General features: G+C 44.0%; 1 protein-coding gene across 2 annotated transcripts in view; it reads right to left on the bottom strand.

The window, feature by feature from the left end:
• Window positions 1–1,204: 1,204 nt before the first annotated feature.
• SPINT1 (serine peptidase inhibitor, Kunitz type 1) overlaps window positions 1,205–26,171 on the bottom strand; it is a 33,187-nt gene continuing 8,220 nt past the window's right edge. The window contains exons 2-10 of one of the 2 annotated variants that reach the window (XM_081209117.1): window positions 16,978–17,129; window positions 12,919–13,054; window positions 12,285–12,455; window positions 11,412–11,438; window positions 10,439–10,564; window positions 7,923–7,973; window positions 6,724–6,894; window positions 5,412–5,468; window positions 1,205–3,884 (exon numbers count right to left, since the gene is read on the bottom strand). In XM_081209117.1, coding sequence (XP_081065243.1) covers window positions 3,676–3,884; window positions 5,412–5,468; window positions 6,724–6,894; window positions 7,923–7,973; window positions 10,439–10,564; window positions 11,412–11,438; window positions 12,285–12,455; window positions 12,919–13,054; window positions 16,978–17,129 — 1,100 coding nt within the window. In that variant the 3' untranslated portion in view covers window positions 1,205–3,675. The remainder of the gene's footprint in view (window positions 3,885–5,411; window positions 5,469–6,723; window positions 6,895–7,922; window positions 7,974–10,438; window positions 10,565–11,411; window positions 11,439–12,284; window positions 12,456–12,918; window positions 13,055–16,977; window positions 17,130–26,171) is intronic. The other variant, XM_081209118.1, reaches the window with a different exon arrangement.

Below are 26,171 nucleotides of genomic sequence, written 5' to 3'. Positions count from 1 at the left end.
TTAAAAACTTCCGCAAACAAGGCTGCCTTCAGATATCTTCTAAAAGTTGTATATTTCTTCATCTCCTTGATATCTGATGGGAGGGCATTCCACATGGAGGGCACCACTACCGAGAAGGCCCTCTGCCAGGTTCCCTGTAACTTTGTTTCTCGCAGTGAGGGAACTGCCAGAAGGCCCTCGGAGCTGGACCTGTGTCCGGGCTGAGCGATGGGGGTGGAGATGCTCCTTCAGATATACTGGGCCAAGGCCGTTTAGGGCTTTAAAGGTCAGCACCAACACTTTGAATTGTGCTTGGAAACGCATTTGAACTTATGTAGCAGGGCTCTTATGTACTTGTGTTGGCAATATAATCTGACAATCTTAGTCATGTTAGTCCCTTGGAATCAAGAAACCATGATCAACTGCAGAGATAGCTCCACAGGATCAGTCAGGCTTCAAAATAGTCAGCCAACTAAGTTAAGGAATGTAGTTAATGGGTTAATTCTCCATCAGTCAGCAGAAGTGACTCATTCCCTACAATGAAGGCATTTTGTCTCTCTCCTATCTGTTACTGGGCAGATTTGGCAAGTAACTCTTGTGTATAAAAGGGCTGCAGAAACTGAGTCAAGCGGTTAAGCTCACCCCTTGATCAGGACACTAGACTTCTGTCAATGCACTTTTAATGTGTATCTGCTGTGTTCTCATGATAATCAGGGTGTTGCAGCTTTGGTGTCGTTTTACCTTTATTTTTGTGATTTTATTATTTTACTGGGCCGAGTGCCGTGATTGATGATTGTTTAAAAATTATGTTTTATATATTGACTTGTCTGCTGCCTTGAGCTTTAACAAAGACCAGTCACTCATAAACCACCCCATAGCCATAGGTTACAAGGAGACGTATTTGAGCAAGCAAGATCCTGCCCGGTTGCATTTTCTCCTTATTCCAAACTAGTCTGACTGGTTGAAGGCCCAGTTTGAGGTGACACCTTTTTCCTCAGTCAGTTTTGGGTCCTAACATGCAGGAAGTGACCTCACAGCAGCAACCCTCTGACCTACTTGCTACCTGGCTGAAGAGCTGGGCTGGATCTACCATTATAGTGACTAACAAAGTTGCTGCTGTCTTATGAAATGTCTGACTGCCTCTTCCTTTCCCTGAAGCATTTTGACAACAGCGACTCCTGAGTCCTTCTCAAGTCAACCACAACAAAATAACTTTCCAAGCAAGTAAGTTGCTACAAACAAAATATTTTATTAAAATTTACATCTACTGAGGGAGAGAAATCCAGAATTTAAGGGCTCAGGAAGCAGAGGTTTGCAGAAAGGGAACAAGGGGGGAGGGAGCAGATGGAAGGAGGGCAGAACTAGCAGATATAAAATATATTTTAAAAAGGTGGAGTAACCTGCCAACCACAGAAAATAATGAATTATCTCCTGTCCCATTTCTTCCCGGCACATTGGTGACCCTCACCATCATCTTCTCAATCTCATTCTGCCACTTCACTGAGCATTAAGAAATCTGGCTCTTAGAAAGAGCTGCTCCCTTCTCTCAGAGAATTATTTTTGCTGGTGCCTGTTGGCTTCAGCAAAAAGTCCTTCTACACACACACACACACACACACACACACACACCACAAAATGAAGACACAAATATTCTCTGCTCGCTCTCTCAACTTCATAGCAGAGGGCATTCCCAAAGCAGCAGACAGAGCTATATACATTTCCGTTCCCAGTACAGAACTGTACCAAATTCATTTCAGACAGCAGCCCACCCTCCCATCACACAGAGAGGGTATTTTGTCCTGGTTCTTAAAGCAACATTTGGCTGGATTCTTAGTAGGGCGAAAATGGGAGTTGGCTGATTAGCTAGAACGGGCCCATCTACTTAACCCAAACTGTGCCTGAAAATGTCTGGGAGTCACATCGAAACTCTCAATGACAGCTGCTCTAGGCTCACCATACAGCTTACCCCTATCACATGAATCCTTTTCACAAGCATCCTCCATACCTAGGGGAATGTATGCATGGGGGAGCAGTGTGGGCCCCACCGAGGTCCCATTCACATGGCATGCCTACTCACAAGCAGCTGTTATATGGAGGGCAGGGGGGACAACACGGGGCATGATATTGAGGAGGGCATTGCAAAAATGTAGGGAAACGCATGGAAGATGGATCTTGTTCAAGCGTCGACAACCACAATCAATTCAATACTCAGGACTGATGAGGGGTAGCCAACATGGTGCCCTCTGAATGTTGCTGGACTCCCAACTCCTACCATCAGAATTGAGCGGGGGGGGGGGGGAGGATCTGTTATACTGAACAATGGTGAACAGCAGCAAAAGGACAAAAGCTTGCCTTGTCATCAGCAACTTCAAAACAGTAAATTGCAATTGGATATATATATTATATGCTTTGACAGCTAAGACAGGTGATAAATGAGAAACCGGAGCATACATGTCCTTCATTCACCCAGTTCATTTCTGTTCACTTTGGGGCAGAAGCTGCTTCTCTCTCTCTTTCTCTTTCTCTTTCTCTTTCTCTTTCTCTTTCTCTCTTTCTCTCTCTCTTTCTCTTTCTCTCTTTCTCTCTCTATATATATATTACTGTAGTCCACCAAAAAGCAGTGTCCTCCAGCTTCCACAGTGCTCCTTCTGAAGCTCTCATGAAAGCATGTAATGGGAAATCAGTAAGTGGTACTAGCTTGCAAATGGAATTCCCTATAATTGGGGCCATGAGGGCAGGGGAATAGTTACTGCTCCACAAGATTCACTATGTACTTGGGAGACCAGCTAGTTAACATCTTTCTAGTCACATTTTGATTCTATAAAAATAAATACATACAGGTGCAATATTCAAACTCAAGAACTAGTCTTTTAACATTAAAAGCAGAAATGGCAACCTTGGGAGGTAGGAACAGGCGGGAAAATGTCAAGGAAAATGAATGCAGACCCTGATTTTCAGTCTTTTAGGAACAATTCAGCCGCACTTCTTAATATGTTCAAATTACATTTATAACTTATGGTCATACTATATATTTTATGTTACGTGCACTGAATCATGCCTAGCGATTAACATGCAACAAGGGCTGCAATATATTTGGGAAGAGGCCAGATTCACTCCAGTGGTGTATCAAACTTCTTTTTGATATCGTCTTGCTAGAAAGACCGCCATGTGCAACCCTGAGTTCACAATGATCAAGTATGAGAACCTGGCTCAGGACTCTCAGAAGTATCATGAGGTTTGAACTACTTAGACCCTTAGCACAGAGAGGGTGGCTCTAAGATGGCAGGACTTTCAAAAGAAACAAAAAGGAACTAGGCAGAAGTTCTAACACACACGCACACACACACGAAATGTAGATTTGAGCAGGTTTGTGAAGGGATGAAATCCATACCAAAAATCAAACCACGACTCCTTCAATAGGTACAGTAAGCCCTCAGTGACAGCTTCCTCTGACAGCATAGTGAGCCACTGTTGTCATTACAAGAGTGGGGGGGGGGATACTGTCCTTCCTCTTCCTCAGAAGCTGTCACATAGTCAGAACAATCGCTAGGGGCAGTAAGATGGCTGGAATTTGACAGTCTAAGGAAGGAAGCATGGAGGAAGAGGGACATCCTTCAGCCACAGGCTTTTGTTTCAGAAGTATCATCAGTCAAGGCAACTGGCCCACTCCCAGAAGTGGAGGGCAGCTCTTCCGGATCAAATAGGCTTCGTAGTACTGTTGTAGACGAGGTGCTCCGTGTCCTCGGTGGTGGAGAGCACAGAGGAGAGAGTGGAGTTGGCGGCAGTAGCTGGCTGGCGCCGTTGCCGGTACGTCTTTCTGTTCTTCAGGAAAAAGTAGCCAAGGATTGCCAACACTATCATTATGCATACAGCCAGGAGAACTGCAATGGCCGTTTCGAAAGAACCTGTGAGATATTTGAGGGAGGGAGGGAGGGGGGGGGGAAGAATCAGGGTTAACCAAAGCTGCTATTTGGGCCTTAAGCGTTAAGAAGGAGGTGCTGTTAACGTATTTACAGTAAAGGCTGGAGCAGCCCAAGATTCGAGGCACCCCTGGTTATTTTGCTGCTTGCCTTTCCGCACTCAAAATGGCACCTGTCCTCTTTCTGCGGTGTTCATCCAGTGAACCGCTTCTGACTTGGGTAGGTGCCCTAGGCTGAATGCACAGATCTTGAGATGCACTCACTTTTCATGTGAGGTGCCTAGCCATCTCAAAAACAATAAGCAAAAGGTGATTGTGGGTCTCTTCCCAGAGCCCTCTGCAACAAGGACTTCCTGACAGAAGTACAGTGGTAACTCGGGTTACATACGCTTCAGGTTACAGACTCCGCCAACCCAGAAATATTACCTCGGGTTAAGAACTTTGCCTCAGGATGAGAACAGAAATCGTGCTCTGGCGGCGTGGCAGCAGCGGAAGGCCCCATTAGCTAAAATGGTACCTCAGGTTAAGAACAGTTTCAGGTTAAGAACGGACCTCCGGAACGAATTAAGTACTTAACCCGAGGTACCACTGTACTCCATGGTGCGATTGCCTCACCAAGATATGTAACATGCAGATACCCGGAGGAGCAGAATCCCAAGGTACCGTCTTTTTCTGTGTATAACATGCCCCCATGTATAAGACGACCCCTATTTTTTTGGGACCGCAACAAAAATATTGAGGGGAGATTGCTCAGAGTTGTTAAGCTTTTTTTGGGGGGGGGAGGGAGCAACCATGCCTCACCGCTATTGTAAATAACCCGCCCACCTGCCACAGCAACCAATCACACACCCAATCACCACTGCCAATCTCCTGCTGCCTGCTGCCACCAATTGCCTGTCCCACATCTGCTATCCGTGTATAAGACGACACACAATTTTTGCCTATTACTTCTAAGGAAAAAAATGTTGTCTCATACATGGAAAAATATGGTGTGCAGACTTGCAGCCTAAGGCTACAATCCTATACATACTTACAACAGATCAATCCCATTGAACTCAACAGGACTCAACTCTGAATAGATCTGCCTATGATAGCATGTCAAATACATGTTATTTCTAGAGCACTCGCTTGAAAAACCTTTGGTTTTAAATTTCACTGTTGTGATTTGTAGTCATAAGCTGTGTGACTAATTGTCAGCCACCTAGGTCTTTTACTGAATAAGTGGCATATACTTTTTGCTAACTAAAAACATAAATTACTTTTAAGAAACAATGCAGTGGGATGAATATGTAACACACATAAGTGATGGTGACATGTTTCTAAAGGCAACAAATTATGCGTCATCACTTTCTTTGTACAGAAGTATCAGGATTCTTCCCGTGCCTCCTCCCAGTTATCCTATTTTCTAAAATACATGGCAGCTTACAGCCGAAGCAAAAGAGACAGACAGCAGAGACTGAGGAGCAAAGAAATAAGTGTGCTACTAGAGCATTGTAGAGTTCAGTTTACATACTTAAACCTGCCTGCCGGGCCTCATAGGTGCTCCATCTCTGGCCAATCAGATCTTCCTCTGTGGAGGAGAGAAAGACAGGGTTGTATAATGATGCTTGGAATAATGGCAGATGCTCCTTCACTGAGGCAGTTTCATACAGTGCACTTTTAATATTAAAACTCTCCCAAAACTTTCTCTTTAAGTCATATCATATTTTCACCCCAACAGTTCAATCATATGTTCATTTATTATTTTTATTTTACTTCTTAGATTTATATACCGCCTTTCTCTGCTTTCCAACAGCTGGATTAACAATTAAAAAAGAAACAAGAAACCAGGAAGATAAAGAAAGGAGTGTGGGAGGTAAAAGAATATGGTGACAATGAAATATCACCTTCTCAATCTGACCTGTGGACAGTCCAGGAATCAGCGTGTTTTTACATGAGTAGAATGTGTGCTTTTATTTAAAATGCATCTCTGGGTTATTTGTGGGGCATAGGAATTCATTCACCCCCCCCAAATATAGCCTGGCCCCCCACATGGCCTGAGGGATGGTGGACTGGCCCACAGCTGAAAAAGGTTGCTGACCCCTGAAATAGGCTTATGAGGCCAACAGTTCTTTCGGGGATGCAAAGATACTCACAGGCAATGATCATGCAATAAGCCAGACTTTGTGGCTTATTGTGGTATATTTATTTTATTTTATTGTTTATTAAATTTGTATACTGCCCTTCATCCAAAGATCACAGGAAGAAGAGGCTGATTGCTCCCACTTTGCTTCCCCCCTGGTGCAAGTGGAATAAGCAAACTAGGAAGCTGGCTTTCTGTTACACCTGAACCAGGGATCGGGGTTAAATGCTTCCTGTCAAGCCACAATTGGGAGGCCAGCAACAAACCAGGTTCTTCCAGGGACCAGAACCAGCACTTTCTGACAGCCAGCAGGCTATTACTGAGCTAGATGAACCACTGGCCTTGCTTGGACTCAGACAGCTTCTCACAAGAATACAGAAATGCTACATTGGGTCAAATCAAGAGCATTTAAGCATTCTGTCTTTTAATAGCAACCAGATAGATGCAACAGAGAAAGTCATGATAAGCACCATTATTTGTTAGTTCCCACCATCTAGTACTGAAAGGTATAAATATGTGAACCTCTGGCTGCTAAACAACTAGCCTTTCATGGTAGTACAGACGCAACAGGAGAAGGGTCTGTGACTCCATATTCTGCTGACCTCTGGTCTGCATGGTGCCAAGAATTTACTCAGAAAATATTTACTAAGGAAAAGATGCCCCACATCTCCTGCCCACCTCTTTAGGCCCTTTTTCTACTTACTTGTGACACCTTCGCAAGATTTCATACACACTTCCTCCTCCTTAAAATTATTCTTGTTGCCTTCACAGCCTCCATAGGTGAAGCGACGGCATTTCTGAGCAAACGGGTTGTAATACCAGCGAGGTATGCTATCATCACATCTCCCAGTATCTGGCATATCCACACAGTGACCTGCCAAAAAATATGATTGAGATGGTTTTGTATCAGGACATTAGTTAATACCTGATCATCTGATAATAATTATTTAAATTGGTCTACTGCTTTCTTAGTGCAACTGCCTTCAAAAACTGACTTTCCCCATAACCGCTTGTTGCTTCACTTTATTTCTGTTCTAACTTTTTTTGGCAACTGTAGCCCAGTTTTCCTTAGCCTGACCCCCTCCAGATATTAAGCTACATATCTCATCATGGCTGACAGTTGGCCACGCTAGCTGGGGCCAATGTGTGTTGCAGTAATGTAACAGTATCTGAAGGGCACTAGGTTGGGCAAGGCTGGCCCAGGTATTTGAGGATAAGAAACAAAATGAACTCGTTCAGTGAATGATTCACATTTATAGAATCCTTACCTCACATTGTTAAAAGTTACAATTACATTTTTGCAAAAGTTTCATTGTTTCACAGTAACCAAGAGCTGTAGTCAACTAAGTCTTGCTCAGTGTTAGACCTATTGAAATTAATGAGCCTAAATTAGTCATGCCCATTAATTTCAGTGGGTCTACCCTGTGCAGAGCTAGCATTGGACAAAACATGGGTGCGGTCATACTTTATGTGCCAGAATAAATTTGTTACTCTTTAAGGTGCCATATAACTTTTGCTGGTTTTTCAAACCAGTTGAAGATTAAGATATATTTTTGTTCTTGGAATAAAAATCAATGCATTTAAAATACTTGAACACTACTTGACCAGTGAACTGACCACATCTTCTTTGACTGGGAAAATGCCTAACTTTAGTGTTCATCAAAATGATGCATATACTAAGGAGCTGAGAAGTGCTACTGTTCCTTTGCAGGAAAGCCTTTGGTACAGTTTATTCTTTTAATTTGAGCAAGGTAACTGCAATCCATCTCCAGTCCTTCTGGAACAGTCACCCTTTCCAACCCCAATTACACTTAGGGAGATGCAAATGTAAGTAATCAAACTGGTTATTAGCACATTCCTCCAAAGTAGAGCCCACTCCACAGGCATTCAGGATATACTTACTTTGGCTGGTGGTAACATTGATATTACGTAATCGATTGAACCCTTGCACATCTGCAAGAAACACAAAAGGGGAGGGGATAGTTCACATAATGGTTCTTTCGGTGTGATGACAGTGCAAAGAATCAGCATAAAGTCAGAAACTCCCTGACCTCTTATTTAAATAGTTTCTCCCTGTTGTTTTGTTAGTAGTTCTCTGATCTTCCCCATTCACCTCCGTATTTGTTTCTGTTATCAGTTTTAGACATACTACACCAGGGGTAGGCAACCTAAAGCCCGGGGGCCGGATGCGGCCCAATCGCCTTCTCAATCCGGCCCACGTGTTTTTACATGAGTAGAATGTGTGCTTATATTTAACATGCATCTCTCAGTTATTTGTGGGGCATAGGAATTCGTTCATTATTGTTATTATTTTTCAAAATATAGTCAGGCCCACCGCATGGTCTGAGGGATGGTGGACCGGCCCATGGCGGAAAAAGGCTGCTGACCCCTGTACTAGGCAGTAATAAGTAGACCTGTATGTATGGCCTACTTTAAAAACAAAACACCACAATAACATTTTTGCATCTATTTAACTGAAAAGCAAGAAAAGCTGAAATAAAACTAATTCTGGGAAATGGAGCGGATTTGGATGTTCTCATTTTGCAAAATGTATCTGGCAATTTTTAAAGCATTAAACATGTTGTCTGGAAGGTTTCCTTTCTGGTTTCTGAGATTTTAGTAGATGTTGCCCACATACTTTTCAACAGCAACTGTGAGTGCTGTTGCTTCTGTAGCCCAAACAGTACCACCCACAAGAGGGAGGTATCAGCAGACTTAGGGAAAAACCCAAGGTTTGCAAGACATGTGGTTAAACAAAACAGAACACTACACAAAAAGTGTGTGTGTGTGTGTGTGTGTGTGTGTGTGTGTGTGTGTGTGTGAGAGAGAGAGAGAGAGAGAGAGAGAGAGAGAGAGAGAGAGAGAATATAACAATTCAATAAAGACTGGGTATTCTCCGTGGCCACAGATTGCTGATTGATTGTTGGGGTGTGTACATGTGCAGAATACAGAAAACTGGAGCACAGGAAAACTAAATGGAATGGCTGGAATCCTGAACAGTGTACTCTACACAGCAACATTTTCCTTTAGTTCCCCCCCCCCCAATCAATGAAAGCTGGTATTATTCTTATATTTGTTAGCTGCCCTTTATTACCTAAAAAAATACAAGAAATAAAAACACCCCCACCTCCAAATGCAAAACATGTTCTCAATAAGCAACATTTTGAAGTCCTGTGAAATTGCAACCGACACTTTGAACAGAAATACAAACAAGAGCAACGGGAACATTAGCAAAGGGAAATGCAGGACATTGCCATTAAAAGCTAGTTCACACATGCCAGCTGGCTGCTTCTAGTGTGCACACATGTGCACACACATGCATACTGGCTCATCATAAAATCTCTCCCCACTCAATCCAAATACAGAGTCCTGTGGTACATCAGCACAAACAAGGCAATACACTGATACAAGCAGTAGTCTGCAATGATGCTGGCGATTGCAATGGGTGGAAATATATTGATGGTGCCTCTATATTCAGTCCTGCTTGCTTATATTTCTCCACACAAGATCCTGGACTCAATAAGAGAGAGAGGAGGGTTCATGTAAAAGTGTGTGGAGGGGAGAGAAATGCCTGATCTGCACAAGTGAACCTGTCCTTACGCATTTTTAGATTTCAGAGGGGACTGTGAAATCTGTATGGGACTGATTAAAATGAAGAAAGGCATGATCCATCTTTGGTGATGAAAGAGAGGGAGAAAGAAGACTACCATCCTGCCCTTTCCAGCTTCAGTTCTGTGAACTTGTGGAAATTGTTCTAGCAGAAGAGATAGTAGATTTGATAGTCCAGTGGTACCTTGGGTTACATACGCTTCAGGTTACAGACTCTGCTAACCCAGAAATAGTGCTTCAGGTTAAGAACTTTGCTTCAGGATGAGAACAGAAATCGTGCTCTGGTGGCGTGGCGGCAGCAGGAGGCCCCATTAGCTAAAGTGGTACCTCAGGTCAAGAACAGTTTCAAGGTTAAGTACAGACCTCCGGAACGAATTAAGTACTTAACTCGAGGTACCACTGTAGCTTCAGTGGTCTGTCCCAAAATTGTACAAACACATAAAATGAGAAGAGAATATGACTTCCTCTCCTGGGGTGGGGAGAGAAAAGGACCATGTTTGCCATCAGAGGGTGGCTGCTTCCACCTGCCATGGCCCACCCTTAGGTATCTCTCTAAGGGAGGAAGTGCCAGGAAAACAGCTAGAGTGTTTCTGGCCTTTTGACTCCAGATATAAAAGTTACCGGAGGTGAGGAGGGGGGCAAGAGGATGCTACTTCTGGACTGTTGAATAGCCGTGGCCCTCCATAATCTTGGGCAGATGTTTTTCAAGGCACTTTATTCCTTTCCCTGGAGATGCCAAGGCCTGGTTCTTCTGTATGTGTGGTATGATTATGCCCATTTTCAAAGACGTCACAGCAACACCTACTTACACGAATCACATAACTTCTCGTCTGACCCATCTGAACAATCTGCAGTTTCATCACATTCCAGGAAGCTGTCAATACAGCAGCCATCGTCACATTTGAAAGAGTAGGGCAGGCAGTTTTCATTGCACACTATAGGGGAAATATAAACCAGACCTTTTGGTTCTCAGCAATGACAGTGCCCCCTTCCGGATGGGGACATTTGCTTCAGATCAATCACCCAGACCAGGACTAATGATTGTGCCAGTGAGAGCAGTAAAGACAAGAGCTTCACCATGCCAAGAAAGCTACCTCTTTGCAACGCGGCAAGCACAGAGGCAAGAGACCAGTCACCAGTATTTGCCATTGAGGCTCAAGTCAGCAAGAAAGTGAGAAAGGGTGGAGTCATGTAGATATACAGGCAGAACCCGCAAAGCCAAACCTTGGCTTAGGGAGAGGGCACAAAAGTGTTGCAATGTGCTGTGCCGGGCCATGGTTTGGCTTAATGTATTGTCAAAATCTGGGCTCGTGGTTAAGTTTTCTCCTCGCTAACCATGAACTGTAACCAAGGCGTGTTACTGCTCACAGCTCATGGTTAGTGAGGAGAGAACTTGACTCAGGGACAGACTGTGGTTTTTCAAATTTCAGCGACGTCCTGCGCAAGGTGAAATTTCAGCACCCCCAGCTTGTCTCTCGCCTTCCGTGCTGCTCAATTTATGACGTTGTAGTTGTGACGCTCTGTGGTGCCTCCTAGTCCCAGCACCCAGTGCGGCAGAACCAGTCCGCTGCCCTAAATCCACCTCTGCTTAACTGCGAGCCCACCTGCAGGCAGAATGTTAAGCCAATCCTTGGCTCAGCTGAGTACAGCACGGCAACAGAAAGCACCAGGGAAGAGCAGAGTGGCTGCAGGTTCCACTCTAGGAATCTGCACATGTGGGCCATCTCCTAAGCCTAGACTTGGCTTAGTGTTCTGGACAAACCAGGCCACTGAAATGCTTACCTGGCTCATTTCGCTTTTCAACAGCACCTAGAGAGAAAGAAAGAGAGATTGCTGTTTTTCAGAAAATTACATGAAAGTCATTGGATCTCATCTAAAAATTCAGACAAAACAATAATACTTTATCTGTTAAAACATTTCCCCTCCTTTTAAATGCTGGCATGCACACAATTCATTTCCAGCTACACTACTGTGTTGGAGGGGCCACAGGAGAGAAAGAGGTTTTTTTTTATGTGGTTTCCCAACAACACCCTTCTAGAATTAGTGGAACAGCTGTCAGTCCTTCCCGATTCCAAAACCTAGCTAGCTTTTAGCAAAGTAGAAAAAGTCACAGGTTCAGAGACTCAGTGAACTCACTGTATTTAAAGCCATTAAGATTCAGCTCTGCCAATGCCAGGGGGCAGAAGTATGGGAAAGAACATGACTTGTGTGTTGCAAAACTCAGCATTCCGAGTTTACGTCCTGAAAGGATTGCAGGCAATTTGACCACAAAATTGAAGGTGAATTTCCCCAAGGAAGTGATTTACAGAGAGCTGGCTTCAGGTACCAGGCCTGTTGGCAGACCAACTCTCTGTTATTGGCCTCTACAGCCATAGCAGGCACTGTAACTCTCCAGCAGTTTGCCACAATTTATGATCAGTTCAGCATTAAAGATGTTGGAACAAGTCCCAGGCTAATTATTTCTTCCAAATTTATGGAGATTAAAAAACAGCCCCTCAAAAAGCCTGAGCACATCACATCGAGACTTGGTAGACAGGTTCTTCCTCCACCCTTTTCAAAAATTAATTCTCAGCGGCATCTATCAAATGCCAAATGTTTTCTCACTTGAATCTCTGAAATCCAGAAAGGAGGGATTTTCCTCAAAGGCAGACCAACCTTGGACATTCTTGCAGGCAAGTTTACATTCTTCTTCTCGTATGTAATTGTTCTTGTTGGGTTTGCAACCCCCAAAGGTGAATTCCTGACACTGCTGAGTTTCTGGATTGTAGTACCAGCGAGGAAAGCTAGCCCGGCAACGTCCCACCTTATAAGGAGCCAAGCAGTGCTCTAGAAGAAACACACACAGTAAGAATCAGAGAAGACACTGGTTAGAAAGCACTGGTTAGGTTTAGAAGAGTTTGGATTTGATATCCCGCCTTTCACTCCCTTTAAGGAGTCTCAAAGCGGCTAACAATCTCCTTTCCCTTCCTCCCCCACAACAAACACTCTGTGAGGTGAGTGAGGCTGAGAGACTTCAGAGAAGTGTGACTGGCCCAAGGTCACCCAGCAGCTGCATGTGGAGGAGCGGGGACGCGAACCCGGTTCCCCAGATTACGTGACTACCGCTCTTAACCACTACACCACACTGGCTCTCTGGTTTAGGTTTAGCTTATTCCCCTGATCTTACAATATTACTAGTTGGAAGGTCCCAGCATGTGACACTGTTCCCCAGGGTGTCCCTAAGACTAGTATCAGCCGGGGTTCCAGTTCTAGACTCTATCTTTGAAAGGTACAGCTAGCAATGACCCACCTACAGTCTGCTCAGCATTTAGCACAGTGACGGTGATGTTGGTAGAGCCCTTCTGTCCAGAAGTATCCGTCACAGTCAGCTGGAAGATGTACGTCCCTTCTTGCAGGTTGGTGAGCACCACATGATCTGTCTCTTTCTGAAGATGCAAAATGTAGAGAAGGCATGATAACATAACATATAGCAAGAGCTTCAGCATTCTCTCATCTTGGTTCAAGAAATGTAATGGTGGTGGGTGTTTTTCAGAGTTCACCTAAAGCAGGCATCCCCAAACTTGGCCCTCCAGCTGTTTTGGGACTACAGCTCCCACCATCCCTAGCTAACAGGACCAGTGGTCAGGGATGATGGGAGTTGTAGTCCCAAAACAGCTGGAGGGCCAAGTTTGGGGATGCCTGACCTAAACTCAGGATGGAGAACTTGTCCACAACCACCACACCAGTGCTGCTGGACTACAACTCCCATCATCACTGGTCAATGGCCATGTTCTGGAAATGATGGGAGCTGGAGTCCAGCATCATCTCGAGATGCCATGGGTTCCACAGCCATGACCTAAAGCATCAAGGCAAATTTGGAGGTTCCCTACTTTGGCAAACTGCCGCAGGAATTTTGAAGGACGTTTTTCAATGTCCATACACTGATACACTGCGAGCCAAGGACAACTGGGACTGCCCCACAGGACATTTCAAACAATAGATCCCAGCACTGGAGATATTTTAGTAGACCAGTCTTGCAGAAAGACCACAACAAAATGTTACAGAACACACAGTATTATTAGGATAACAGATAGTTGTAATAAAGCCTTTGAAAAAGTCACAGGACCTCCAATCAAAGCTGCCCCTTCCTGATGACATCAACTAGAAGGACCAAAGACTAACCCTTTCTACTACAAAGAGTAGAAGGAAGTCATGTTGGCTGTAAGAAAAAATCTGAAAGCCATATTAGGGCAATACCTTTATTACTCCAACCAAAATGCCACACAGTGATACAGTGAGTGGCCAAAGGAGAAGGAGACAGAACTTTGTAAAAGCTATTTGTACTTGCAGAAATTGGGCATCTGCTATTATGTGTTTTTCCCTCCTAGGAAGAAAGGCCACACTTGCCAGACGTAGACACAGATGGCTTTGAACATCAGCCAACTCTCCTGCCTCCCCATCCCTCAACTTTCTTTTTTTAAAAAACAATGTAACCTGATGAAGAGTTCAAGGCAACCTTGGGAAAGCTTTTCAAAATTGTGTTTAGAAGCCATACATTGGTTTTGAAAAAACACACACCAAGCCTTAAACACTGCAAGATATGAACACAGACTCAGATACCATGATGGCACTGTAACCTGGCACCTCACATTTGTCCAACATAAAATGAGTGCTTTATATTCATTCTTGCGTCATGAAGTAGACAGTAACAATTTATGGGGCATGTAGATGGCATGGCATTATACAACAATTTAGAGCAGGAAGCAAAGGCACTGGACATAATAAGGTTGCCAGACTAGTCCCACAAGCTAGAATTTACATTTGACCTCAGGTGACCCACAAGGGAAGCTAGCAACCTCTAGTCTGGGATCAAGTTTCTCCCTTTCCCATCTCCCATCATCTCCCCTGAAGCAGAAAACTCAAATTTCCTTGTCCTGTTTGAAATCTGCATCTTCTTGTTTTGTTTGAATCCATTTTTGTAGCCAAGACTCCATTTTCCTGGTAGCTTGTGGCCTAGCAAAACCATGAAATCTCATCATCCCTGCCTAGTTTAACCCCCCCACACCATTTTTAGATTGGAAGTGTGAAAAACCTGTACCTTAGTATACTGAAAGAATGCACCATTAATCTCTGAAGACTAGTACCATAAGCAATGATTGAAGAAAGTTGGCTAGGTGGAACAACTGACTAAATTTAATCTTGAAGTCAGTAGAAGAATGAAAATATTAATCACAAATAAATAAAAGAGGATGCTGGTGGATAGCTAACGAACAGAATAATTAGTCAAAGGTTAATAACAAAAGACAGAGCAGAATAGCTATACGTAATTAAATATTTTAATGAGAAGGCTGGGAGGGCTAGTCAAAGGAGCGAAAGGATTCCCAATTGGTTTAGAGTGATGAAAGTGGGTTATAGGAAATTTATTGCAGTCATATGATTGGTCAATAGTAATCATGTGTGTAATACAGAAGTGTATAAAAGCTCTATGCCAGGCATGGCCAAACTTGGCCCTCCAGCTGTTTTGGGACTACAACTCCCATCATCCCTAGCTAACAGGACCAGTGGTCTGGGATGATGGGCATTGTAGTCCCAAAACAGCTGGAGGGCCAAGTTTGGCCATGCCTGCTCTATGCAATTATACCATGTTACAGTCCTTCACTGATTTTTCATGAAGGCTGCCCCTGCATATGCTTGTACCACATAAAGGCCTAGTTTCACTTGAAGCCTGTTTTTTGAATGGCATTTTTCTTGGGACATCCCCCCCCCCACCCCAGCCACAGACCCCTCCCCCTTTCCTTCAAAGCAGTAGTGATTTGTCCCTGTGACTGGTCCTCCCACTTTGTCTCCCTCTCGCATGCAACTGAGGTGGCAACTGCCGGGTCTGATGTGGCTATTGTATACCTCCCCGCCAGTGGAAGGTACTTACAGTGCCCATTACGAGCAAGTGATGCTGTCAGGCCCCCGTTTCCCCAATGAAGGATAGAGCGGCAATTCTTAGATCGAAGCCCACCTCAAATGCTACCACCTGCCATGTCTGAAAGGCAGATTGAACACCACTGCATCCTGTGACTGAGGAACATGAGGATATTCACCCAGTCACAATCCCCAAGACTCTCCCTTGCCCTGGGAAAAGGTCGTTCGCTGCCCATCTCCTTGGGCCAGAAAAGGCAGATGATCTGACCCAGCACTCGTAGTGGCAAAGGACCTGCCTCTTGTTTTTGAACTCATTAAAGATTGCTGAAAGGCAGAATGTCAAACCGCTGGAGCCCTGCCTCCCTTGCAGTCATTACTGGAATCTGCCTAAACTGGATTTACTTACTCAGTAGCAAGCAAGGGATTGTATGTAGCACACATCTAGAGTACACGAACCCAGGACAGGTTCAAGCTTTGAACTGAGGCATGCCTTACATAATCAAACTTACACTAAGTACAGCTTACAGATCTGGCTTTCAGGCAGTCTCCTAATCCAGACACTGACCAGGCTCAGACCTGCTTTAATCTTACGTATAATGTAAGAAAACCATATGCCCTTAAACGATATTCTGGGATTAATAGTACTGAATGCTAATCTCATTGTCTTTTATCTTTGTGCAAAGTTCAACAATGCCATATCATTAAATATAAAAAAATGCATTAACCCATCTATTAATGATTTCAGGGATATAAAAAGGTCATTTAGTAGGAGAGGAAAGCAAAGGTGTTAGAGGGAGAAGGGAGTAAATGAATATCAGATGGAAAGCTGATGGCTATTCTCACAGAGCTTGTTTCTTTGCATAAAGAAAGGAGGCGTATGCTGAGTAACAACTTAATTGAACCATACTGCTGACGTCATGACAAAATGATTCACTGGCTCAATTCAGATGATCATATGCTGACTTAATAAGCCAAGACATAAACCACCTTTTTGCCACAGCATGCAGCCCCTTCGCTCCTCTCTTAATAGGCGCCACAATTAAATCAGGGAATCCCTGAATCAACCATAGTTTCCCATTTCATCCGTACCAAGAAACTATGGTTAGAAGTTTCAGAATCAAGGTATGATATTCAACCATAGGCCATAGTTTAAGATTCAGGCTTGTTCTAAAGCTTTTAATCAATCTTAAACTATGGCCTATGGTTGAATATCATACCTTGATTCTGAAACTTCTAACCATAGTTTCTTGGTTCGAATGAAATGAAAAACAATGTTTACAAAGTGATTCCCTTTGTTTAATCATGGCTGACACAGAGGAAGGAGAGAAGGGGTTTCATGTGCAGGCAGTTCATTCTCTCAGCTTATTAAGAAGATATAATCACCTGAATGCTGATAAGTGTAGATTGGCAAGCTATTGTGGAAGCAAACCTAAGCCAAATATTTGGCCTTCCTTACCTCCATCACCAGAGAGTCATCGCCAGAGAGAAGAGTCCATTCATAATTCACAATACCATGGTCATCAAAACTTTCTGAACCCCTCAGCGTCACTGGCTCGTTAGGCTGCACTTTCATCTCCATCCATGCACGGGCCACAGGCGGCCGATCATCTGACAAGGGAGAGAAGCAACAACATTTTTATGTATTAATTCAAAATATATCCTGACAATCTACATACAGCACCATGCACAGATAACCAATAATAATATAAACTGAATAAAATCATTTTTAAAAAATCAACAAAGGACGACAGAATGCCTGGATCCAACTCTGAAGAATGAAGGGAACACACACATGACTAAAATGACATGACAGCTACAAATGTACCCCACAACCTGCAGGAGATTTTTAAAAAATGGATGCTACATTAGCGGTTTATTTAGTTTTTAAAAATATTAGACATTTTTTCAAAGTGGTGGAAGACAAGTAAGGGATGAGGTCAAGTAGCACTTTTGTAGCGTATTGTTGGCTCAGTGACTGTTGCCGCCATCTTGTCTACTTCCTTGCCTGTGCCCATTCTTATATGCAAATAGAAGAATAAACAGGGGAGGCTCATCCAGCAGTGGAGCACTGCCCCACTAACCTCAGTCTGCTTTTATCCAGCCCCTACCTGCCTGTCTTCTTACTTTATAAAGCTCATTGATGGTCCTTTTTGTCCTCCTTCCTCTCATTGTTGCCACTGTACAACTCAGCACAGTGGAGGATGAGGGCAAAATCATAATCCATCGGTTCTACCTCTCATTGGTTCTCGCTCCACCTGTCACAGGTGTCCATCCAACCTCTACTTAACCTCCAGGCAAAGAGTGGTATTACTACTTGATCCTACTAACTCAACAAACAGGCCCTTGAGACAGTTGATGAAGAAGCCGGACTAATCTTTTACCTCTGAAAGTTCACTCCAGCTTTCCTATCCAATTTATCTTTAGCAATAAGGGCTGTTCATCTGGAGGGAAAGGGCCAAACCTAGTAAGCTGCAGGCAAAGACATTTGACGCCAAATGGAAATATACTGGGAAGTTTCCAGTGACCTTAAACTAGAATGAAGTGCAGCCAGTTATGCCAGAGTTTTCAATCAGCTACCTAAACGTCATTACAGAAAGTGGCCGGAACAGCAAGACTTTTTAACAACAGGCAAAGACCAGCAAGTGCTCAGGTCACACCCAAAGGATTACAATAGGTTATATCCATGCAAGCACACTGTTCCCATCATTTTCCCAAGGTCGTTTCCCCACGTGGATTTCCCCAAAGTCGTTTCCCCACATGGATTGCCATGTGCTTAGAAAACTGGCAGTGGCTCTCCAAGATCTCAGGCAGTTAAAGGTTTTTCATAGAATCTGCTACCTGACCCTTTTAACTGGAGATGCAAGGAACTGAATGGATAGAGACTACTTCCTTCTAAAACACAGGCATTGTTTCCATGGAATCCTCTGCTAAGCCAATGGAAGAAAACTCTCCAATTTATAGCAGGGGATTCTGATGCACCCACTCCCATCCTGTTTCAACAACAATATGCATGATGCTGCACTGTGGTTGTGCATTCAGACATATATATGACAGATCAGACACATGTATCAGATGTTTTCAAATTAGAGCAAACATGACTTAATAAATGAATAGCCCCCTGAGTATGTTTATTATGCCACCTCTTCTCCCCAGAAACTCATTAGATGAGTTTCTCCATGGCGACCGGCTCTTCTCATGTCACAAAGGGAGACAATCTAACATAAAGGTGCTTTACACAGAGGTTCAAACAAAAAAAGAATCTGGAAGATCAATTATAAAACTCCCCAGCATTTTTCTGCATGTATTTCCCTTACCCCATGAAAAGCAATGGGGTGGGGCGCTGATCACAAAAATAGCCTGCAGGGCAATGATAACTACCTCCTTCCGCAGTGATATATATATTTATATATTACACAGCATTTAAACACAAAACATCCCTTACAAAATATAAATAGCACATAACAAAAAATAAAAAATTGCATTCTGAAAGTACTGCTATATACAGTGGTACCTCAGGTTAAGAACTTAATTCGTTCTGGAGGTCCGTACTTAACCTGGAACTGTTCTTAACCTGAAGCACCACTTTAGCGAATGGGGCCTCCTGCTGCTGCCGCACCGCCAGAGCATGATTTCTGTTCTCATCCTGAAGCAAAGTTCTTAACCCGAGGTACTATTTCTGGGTTAGCGGAGTCTGTAACCTGAAGCATATGTAACCTGAAGCGTATGTAACCCGAGGTACCACTGTACTGTATCTAATTTATGTTTATTTATAAAAGTATTACTATTCTACTTGATGTACTACCCCCCCCACACACACACTGGACCACAAAGCCCTTTCATGTATATCAGAAACAGTTACAGTGGGCCTATTTAGGCATTAATTGGTTATTTACATGATTGTGTTTGTTTGTTTGTTTGTTTGTTTGTTTGTTACTATGTTATATATATTTTGTGTGTATTTTCATACTGCCTCAGCTCAAATTACTTATTTGTGAAAACCAACCTGCATGATGCATGAAGTGTTATGAAATAAGGAAATCGTTAGCTCCCTATAGATCACAGAGGACCCAGGCCCTTTTTATACTCTAGGCAGTATGGTTAGGATCACATCAAAGTCCCCATAGGTTTTTACTAGGATATCACCATGACAAGTGCACTTACTTGGCATTTGATTACATAAATTGTATGTTTCACAGTGAAGTACTCCTTCCAGAAACATCCCAGAAAGGTTTATAATTGCTCCAGGGAGTACTTCACTGCAAAACAAGTGTGAGCATACTTCCTAATCTCCAGTGCTATTTTTCTAGAAAAAGAGGTGCCAGAACTCACCATGAACACTTCCCTCGTTCTCTTAGGACGGCTATGGCGCCCACCTGAGACATGTCAGAACCTTGTTCCAGTGATTTACACCTGGGGCGGGAGGGGGGGGGAAGCCCTGCTAATCTCCACACTAAAACCAGGGCTAGAAAATATATCTATCCAAGCTCTAGATAGGGTGTGTGCTTAAGCAATTGCCTGATGTGGGACGTGATGGTGAGATCTTGTCTCTTTCAGAGCACCACTGCTACATGCCCAGGCTGGAAGCCATCATTCATTTGTATCACTGACGTTATGCCTCTCTAGTTCATGCACATTGCACATAGTTGCTCTGGGTGAGCTTTTGGGAACTGTCGCCGGGTCAGTTTCATTTACTGTAGTACTTCAACCTTCCTCCAAGGTGTTTAAAATAAAATTTTATTCTTGCACTGTTAACATCACCTGGGCCCTCCAGCTGAAGTCCCCAACTGCACCTTGCCCTGACCCCAGGAAGAAGGTGTTGTGCCAACTCTACCTAGGCCAGGAGGCTGCTCAGGACAAGCAATTAAAACAGGAAATCTGTTTTTGTTTTCAAATATCTTGAAGGTTCTTTCCCTTTACTGAAATATGGAAAAAAATAAAGATCAATATCGGATATATTTTTATCAAGACTAAACCACTAATCTAAATAAAAACGCAGAGCAGAAACAGAAGAAAAAATGAATGGGGTAAAAGAAAAAGAGGGAAATGGAGAGAAATAGAAAAGAGAACTTCTGATTCTTTATCTGTCAGCTATTTAGAGAGAACTGTTCAACACATGTACTCTAAGACAACACTCAACAAATCCACCTTTTATAAACTAACATTATCTTCAATCCTCAAACCGAGATATCATAAGTACATTTCTTTTTCATGCAAAAAACCCATAGAAAGTTTCCAATCTTTAGTCAATGTTGACAATGGTTTTTCTCTGATTAAACATGTCAATTTCACTGTCTCAGCCAAGTCCAGTAATTCTAACAACCATTTCTCCACTGTAGACAATGATGAATTTTTCCTTCCTTGTGCATGTAAAAGTCTTGATGCTGTGATCATATATTGAAATAAAGTTCCACAGACTTTTGCTAATCATATACGCGTAAATCTCAGCAGGCTTGGGAGAACCTCTAGGTTTGCAGAAGTACCACAAAAAAGAGTCAGCCCAGACCATGGCATAAACCCCAAAACAGCTATGGCTGAGCATGCTTAGTGGCCGTGAAATACTTGCTGTCTGAGTGTTGGAAGAAAAAAAAAAAGGGAGAAACTGGGAGGAGAAGAGGGAATGGGGAAAAACGGAATTTTGACCAGCAAGGAGGACTCCTGTAGGCCTCATCTGTAGCTCAGTTTCAAAACTCTGCAAGCCCTGCTGCACATTGTATTGTGTTGCAGCCATCCCTGGAATCTGCCTCAACAGGACTTGCCTACTTTATTCCAGACAAAAGATTTCACTCAAGGTACACATGAAGAAAAACAAACAAAACTCATACCAATAAAATTCCTTTTTGAAAAGAGAAGACAGATTCTAAAGGTGAGTCTGGTCTTTAAGGGATTAAAGCATTCAAGCCTGAGCCATTCACCTTTATAGAGAAAGACAACATGCACACACAAACACACACACACACACACACACACACAAAAACAACAACACACACACACTTGGACCTTTGCTCGACCTGGAACTTTTTTTCCCCCCAACACGGAAATTAAATGAACTGAAGGACATAATTGTACTACTGTACAAGCTTAGATCAATATTTTGGTAGTTGTATAAGTCCAGGGAGGAGTATGTAGAGTCAGTGGAAATAATAAATGCTATTAGGACCAGTTAATGTCCAAAACCCAAAGCAGTTGTTGCTTTTGTAGCAAGAATCAGTTTCATGAAAGAGCCCTGGTTTGAACCCAGAACTATAATTCCCAAGGTTATGTTGGGGAAAGGATCCAAAACAGTTAGACTGGGTAAAATCTGTAGCCAAGACGCCACCGGCAAACCCCTTTACAGACGAGAACATTTGAACCACCTTGGTTTTTGCTCTGAGACGCAGCAATATTCTGAAGTCTCTGCCTTTTGCAGTTCTGCTATCCAAGATCCTTTTAGCTGGAGATTCAAATTGGGCCTTCTGCAGCAACATGTACTCTGCCCCTGGAGATGCAGCCTCTTTCAACACCAGAGTTTCAAAGAAGTCCTTTCTCTCTTTATCATGACCTACACTATACAAAAACTAACCTCGCCTCGATACATAATCCTGGTCTAACTTCCTTTATCTGCGAACTTTGATTCAAGTAAGCATTTGCCTATCATAAACACAGATCAAAGTTCAGCATCGTCCAGTTGTTCGTACTTTCTTTAGCATTGTATACATGACAAATACCTTCCGACTCTAAGCACTGCAACTCTTTTTAGTCTGTACCACTTTGGATTTTCAGGGGTTTCGCTTCCCTTGTTTTAAGGCAAACAGTATCACATTCTCTTCAGCAAATCCAAAGAAATTCAGCGGCCACATGACACTGAATTTTTTTTGACTGCTGTGAAAGTGATGTTGGCCAGTATGAGTTCTGTGCCATTGCAGCGAGTGGCTTTAAGCTTTCCTGCAAAAACACTGGCAAAGGTATCAGAACATTTCATATTAATCTAAAGCAGCAGCCAACTATGTCACGGTGAGTGTTGGGGCTGGGCGATATCAGCTTTGCAGCATCGCAGTATATCACCAGCCAAACGCCGTGGTCTGGCGATATACCGCGATATTGAACAAACAAGCTGCACTGGCTGCGAGGCACCCGATGAAATTGCCGCAGCTCTCACCGCAGGAGCTGAGACATTTTCACCCCAGCGCCTAGCGGGCTGGGACAAGGCAGCTTGTTTGTACAGCTCAGCTGGGGCACGGGAGGGCTCCCCACCACCAGTTGAGCCATCCCCGGTGTTCCCCCAGCTTGCGGATGAGCGGGGAGAGCAGCGGGGATCCCTTGCCTGGAGCCAGTGCAAGGCTGGGGGACTCTGAGGGGAGCAGCAACCGCACACTCCTCAGCTGAGCAGTTAAAAGATGCAGTGGGGAGAACAAGCTGTATGGGCGCTTCGCCGGTGTAGCTTTTTTCTCCCTCTGCACAGTATGAGGGTAGAGCAAGGGCCAGCAACCTAAGGCCCATGGGCCACAAGCGGCCCATGGTGGTTATTTAACCAGCCCATGGAGCCCCGCCACCCGCTCAGGGAACCCTTTCTGCTTGGTCAGCTCCTGTGCACCGCGCTAATCTGGCGCAGAGCAGAGCGGGGACCGCCTTCCATGACGCTGGCCGGCTTCCCATTGGCTGCAGGAAGCTTCCGCGGCCAATGGGAAGCTGTGCACGCCTCCTCCGCCCCAGAAGGAGCATTTGTGCATGCATGCGCACACACACTCCGGCCCACCGCGGCATCTGTGAGACCGTGAACCGGCCCAAGCCACAAAAACTTTGCAGGCCCCTGGGGTAAAGCAACACTCGCTAGAGGACATCGCTAGCAGAGGGACTCGGGAGCGGTGGTGGTTTCACCAGTGATACACCGCTGAGTGAAGCCGACATCACAGTCTGCTCCTCATATTGGTCCTGGGCTATATACTGATATATCGCCCAGGCCTAGTGTGTGTTGCTAAATCAAAATTAAATCCAGACCAATCCAGGATTCACACTTTTGTCCAGCAACGTTCACACCTGCTACTAACGGGTGCAAGCAATCAAAAGGAAAGAGGAATTTCTGTGTCCCACCATTTATTTTTCTGGTAAATGTGAAGGGGCTAAAGTACTTTACAACAACCCTGCAAGGTAGGTTAGGCTGGATGGCAAAGTCTGTTGGGAAAACAAACGGCAAATTGCTGGGCTCCACTGCAAAAACACCTTGGAAGGAAATCCCCATCTCTCTCAATAAAAGCCACTTCCCTGCATGCAAGTGCCTAGGATCAAAGACCAAAAGTCACCAGCAGTTGCTTCTCGGGTGTTGACAGTTCTGGAGACACTTCTTCCCACCCAAGAAACTGAAAAACTGGAGGCAGGCTGTGTTTGCAAGTATTTCACAGTATTAGGAGAAGTTGCTGTTCTAAACATAGGCAAAAGTTTGAGGAGGTTATTATTCCACTCCCACTGAACTGGTTTGCCTAGACCCAGAATAAACCTATGAAGTCATAACTTAAATAGCAGGCTCTAGATTGTTGCCAGTAAACATCTTTGGGTCCTGCCCTTCCACATAAGGAAAACACAGGATTCCCATTTTATGGAGAAAACAGAACGAGCACAGCATCATCACTAAAGGGTAAAACAGCAGGCACCCAAGAATACAGTTTATGATGAGCAGCATTATTCCTTAATTCTTAGCAGCCAAAAGAATCCTTAACAGAAACAATCCTTAACAGCCAAAACAAGTGGCAAGAGCTGAGGGGGCGCAGAATTGCTCAAGAATTACAAACAAGGAGAAGAGTCTTTGGCATATTATTCCATCTAAAGATTCCAGACAAAATGCTTTTATTTCAATTCTTGCTCAGCTTCAGCACAATCATGTATCATCATCTTCTGACTATTTTTTTTTTAAAGCGGTCAGCAAACAAGTACTCAAATACCCATCTATTCCTAAAAGCAGTTTTCTCATTTGAGCAGAAAGTGTTTAGGCACATAGAATCATAGATTTGTAGAGTTGGAAGGGACCCTGAGGGTCATCTAGTCCAATCCCCCACAATGCAGGGATTAATATGCAGCTGTCCCATACGGGGACCAAACATGCAACCTTGCCATTATCAGCACCATGCTCTAACTACCAACTGAGCTAATGCCTCCCCTCCACACACACCTTTTTTCACCCCAGAGCTGTTTTTGCACATCCATTTTTATTCTGGTATATAAAATCTTATGTCTGCTGATCAAAAGAATCCCCATAGATCTTTCACCTGGACCACAAGAGAGGGAAGAAGGCTAATCTCAGCGAAGGAAGCAAATCTATTTCAGTAGGGAAGGGGAGCCTATGGGCTTTCCAGAGGATGTTGGATTCCAACTCCCATCAGCCCCAGCCAGAATGGTGATGAGGGATGAAGGGAGTTCTAGTCCAACCATCTCTGGAGGGGCGACAGGTTCCTCACTCTGTTCTGTGGGATGGAACAGAGCTTCTACAGAAATTAACAGGCCACCCATGTGAGCCAAGGCACATATCGAGCTTGGGCTGCTGGATAAGGAAGAGCATGGCAATGTTACGTTGCAACCTCAGCTGTGTTTGCTGTGGTTGCATTTGACAGCTAACAAATAAAAACAGCTAAAAAATAAAAAGCACTGTATTGGCAGTGCTTGGTGAGCTGATCATCACGAGGCTGTACAAGAGGGTGAAGGTTGCCACCATAACTGGGCAAGGCTCTAGAGAAATCATACTGGAATTATACTGGACATACCAGTTGGGGCATTTGGCCTACAGGAAGAGGAAGTAGCATGGCCCAACTGCCCATCCTTATTTTGACATTATGGAATTTGCCCATTATTACCCTTAATGTTTTGCCAGACTAACACTTTGGGAAGTGGCATGTACCAATTCTTAGAAATTATCTCTAAGGTACTCTTTAGGGCTCCAAATGCTTTGCAGTCATGATCAGATTTATCCTAGCAGCAGCCCTGTTCCCATTTTATTGATGGGGAACTGAGGATACAAGAAAGGAACCCTGCCCTGATGCATTTCTGAAGTCAGCTCCCACAGGTCTCAATCCAGCCCAATGATCCACCAGCACAGAGGAGAGGACCTGTGGCCCTCCAGATGTTGGACACCAGCCCCCATCAGAAGCCGCAGCCAACATGGCCAATGGTCATGGATGATGACTATTGCAGTCCAGCAGCATCTAGAGGGCTACAGGTTTCCATCCCTACTCTAGGAGCACAGTACCATTTGGAGAACACATAAAAACAGAGAATCATAGAGTTGGAAGGGACCCAAGAGTCATCTAGTCCAACCCCCTGCAATACAGCAACCTCTTGGCCAACGTGGGGCTTGAACCCATGACTCTGGATTAGGAGTCTTGTGCTCTACTGCCTGAGCTATCCGTCAGGTCATGCTTGATTTATATTCCGGCCTAGCCTCCTCCATTACCCATGTAGCTTATTTACTACTGCACTTCTGACCGCTATATTGCTCTTTGGGCCAATAACGCGAGAGCTAAGCACACATTACATATGCACTGCATGCTGCAGGGGTGCAAAGCTGCTAAACCAGTGTTTCTCAAACTGGGGTCTTCAGTTGTTGTTGGACTACAACTCCCATCATCCTTGACCACTGGTCCTGCTAGCTAGGGATTATGGGAGTTGGAAACTATGGAGACCCAAGTT

This window comes from Podarcis bocagei (genome assembly GCF_964188305.1).
Source record: "Podarcis bocagei genome assembly, chromosome: 1".
Taxonomy (NCBI): Eukaryota; Metazoa; Chordata; class Lepidosauria; order Squamata; family Lacertidae; genus Podarcis; species Podarcis bocagei.
This window is presented reverse-complemented; position numbering and strand designations above follow the sequence as displayed.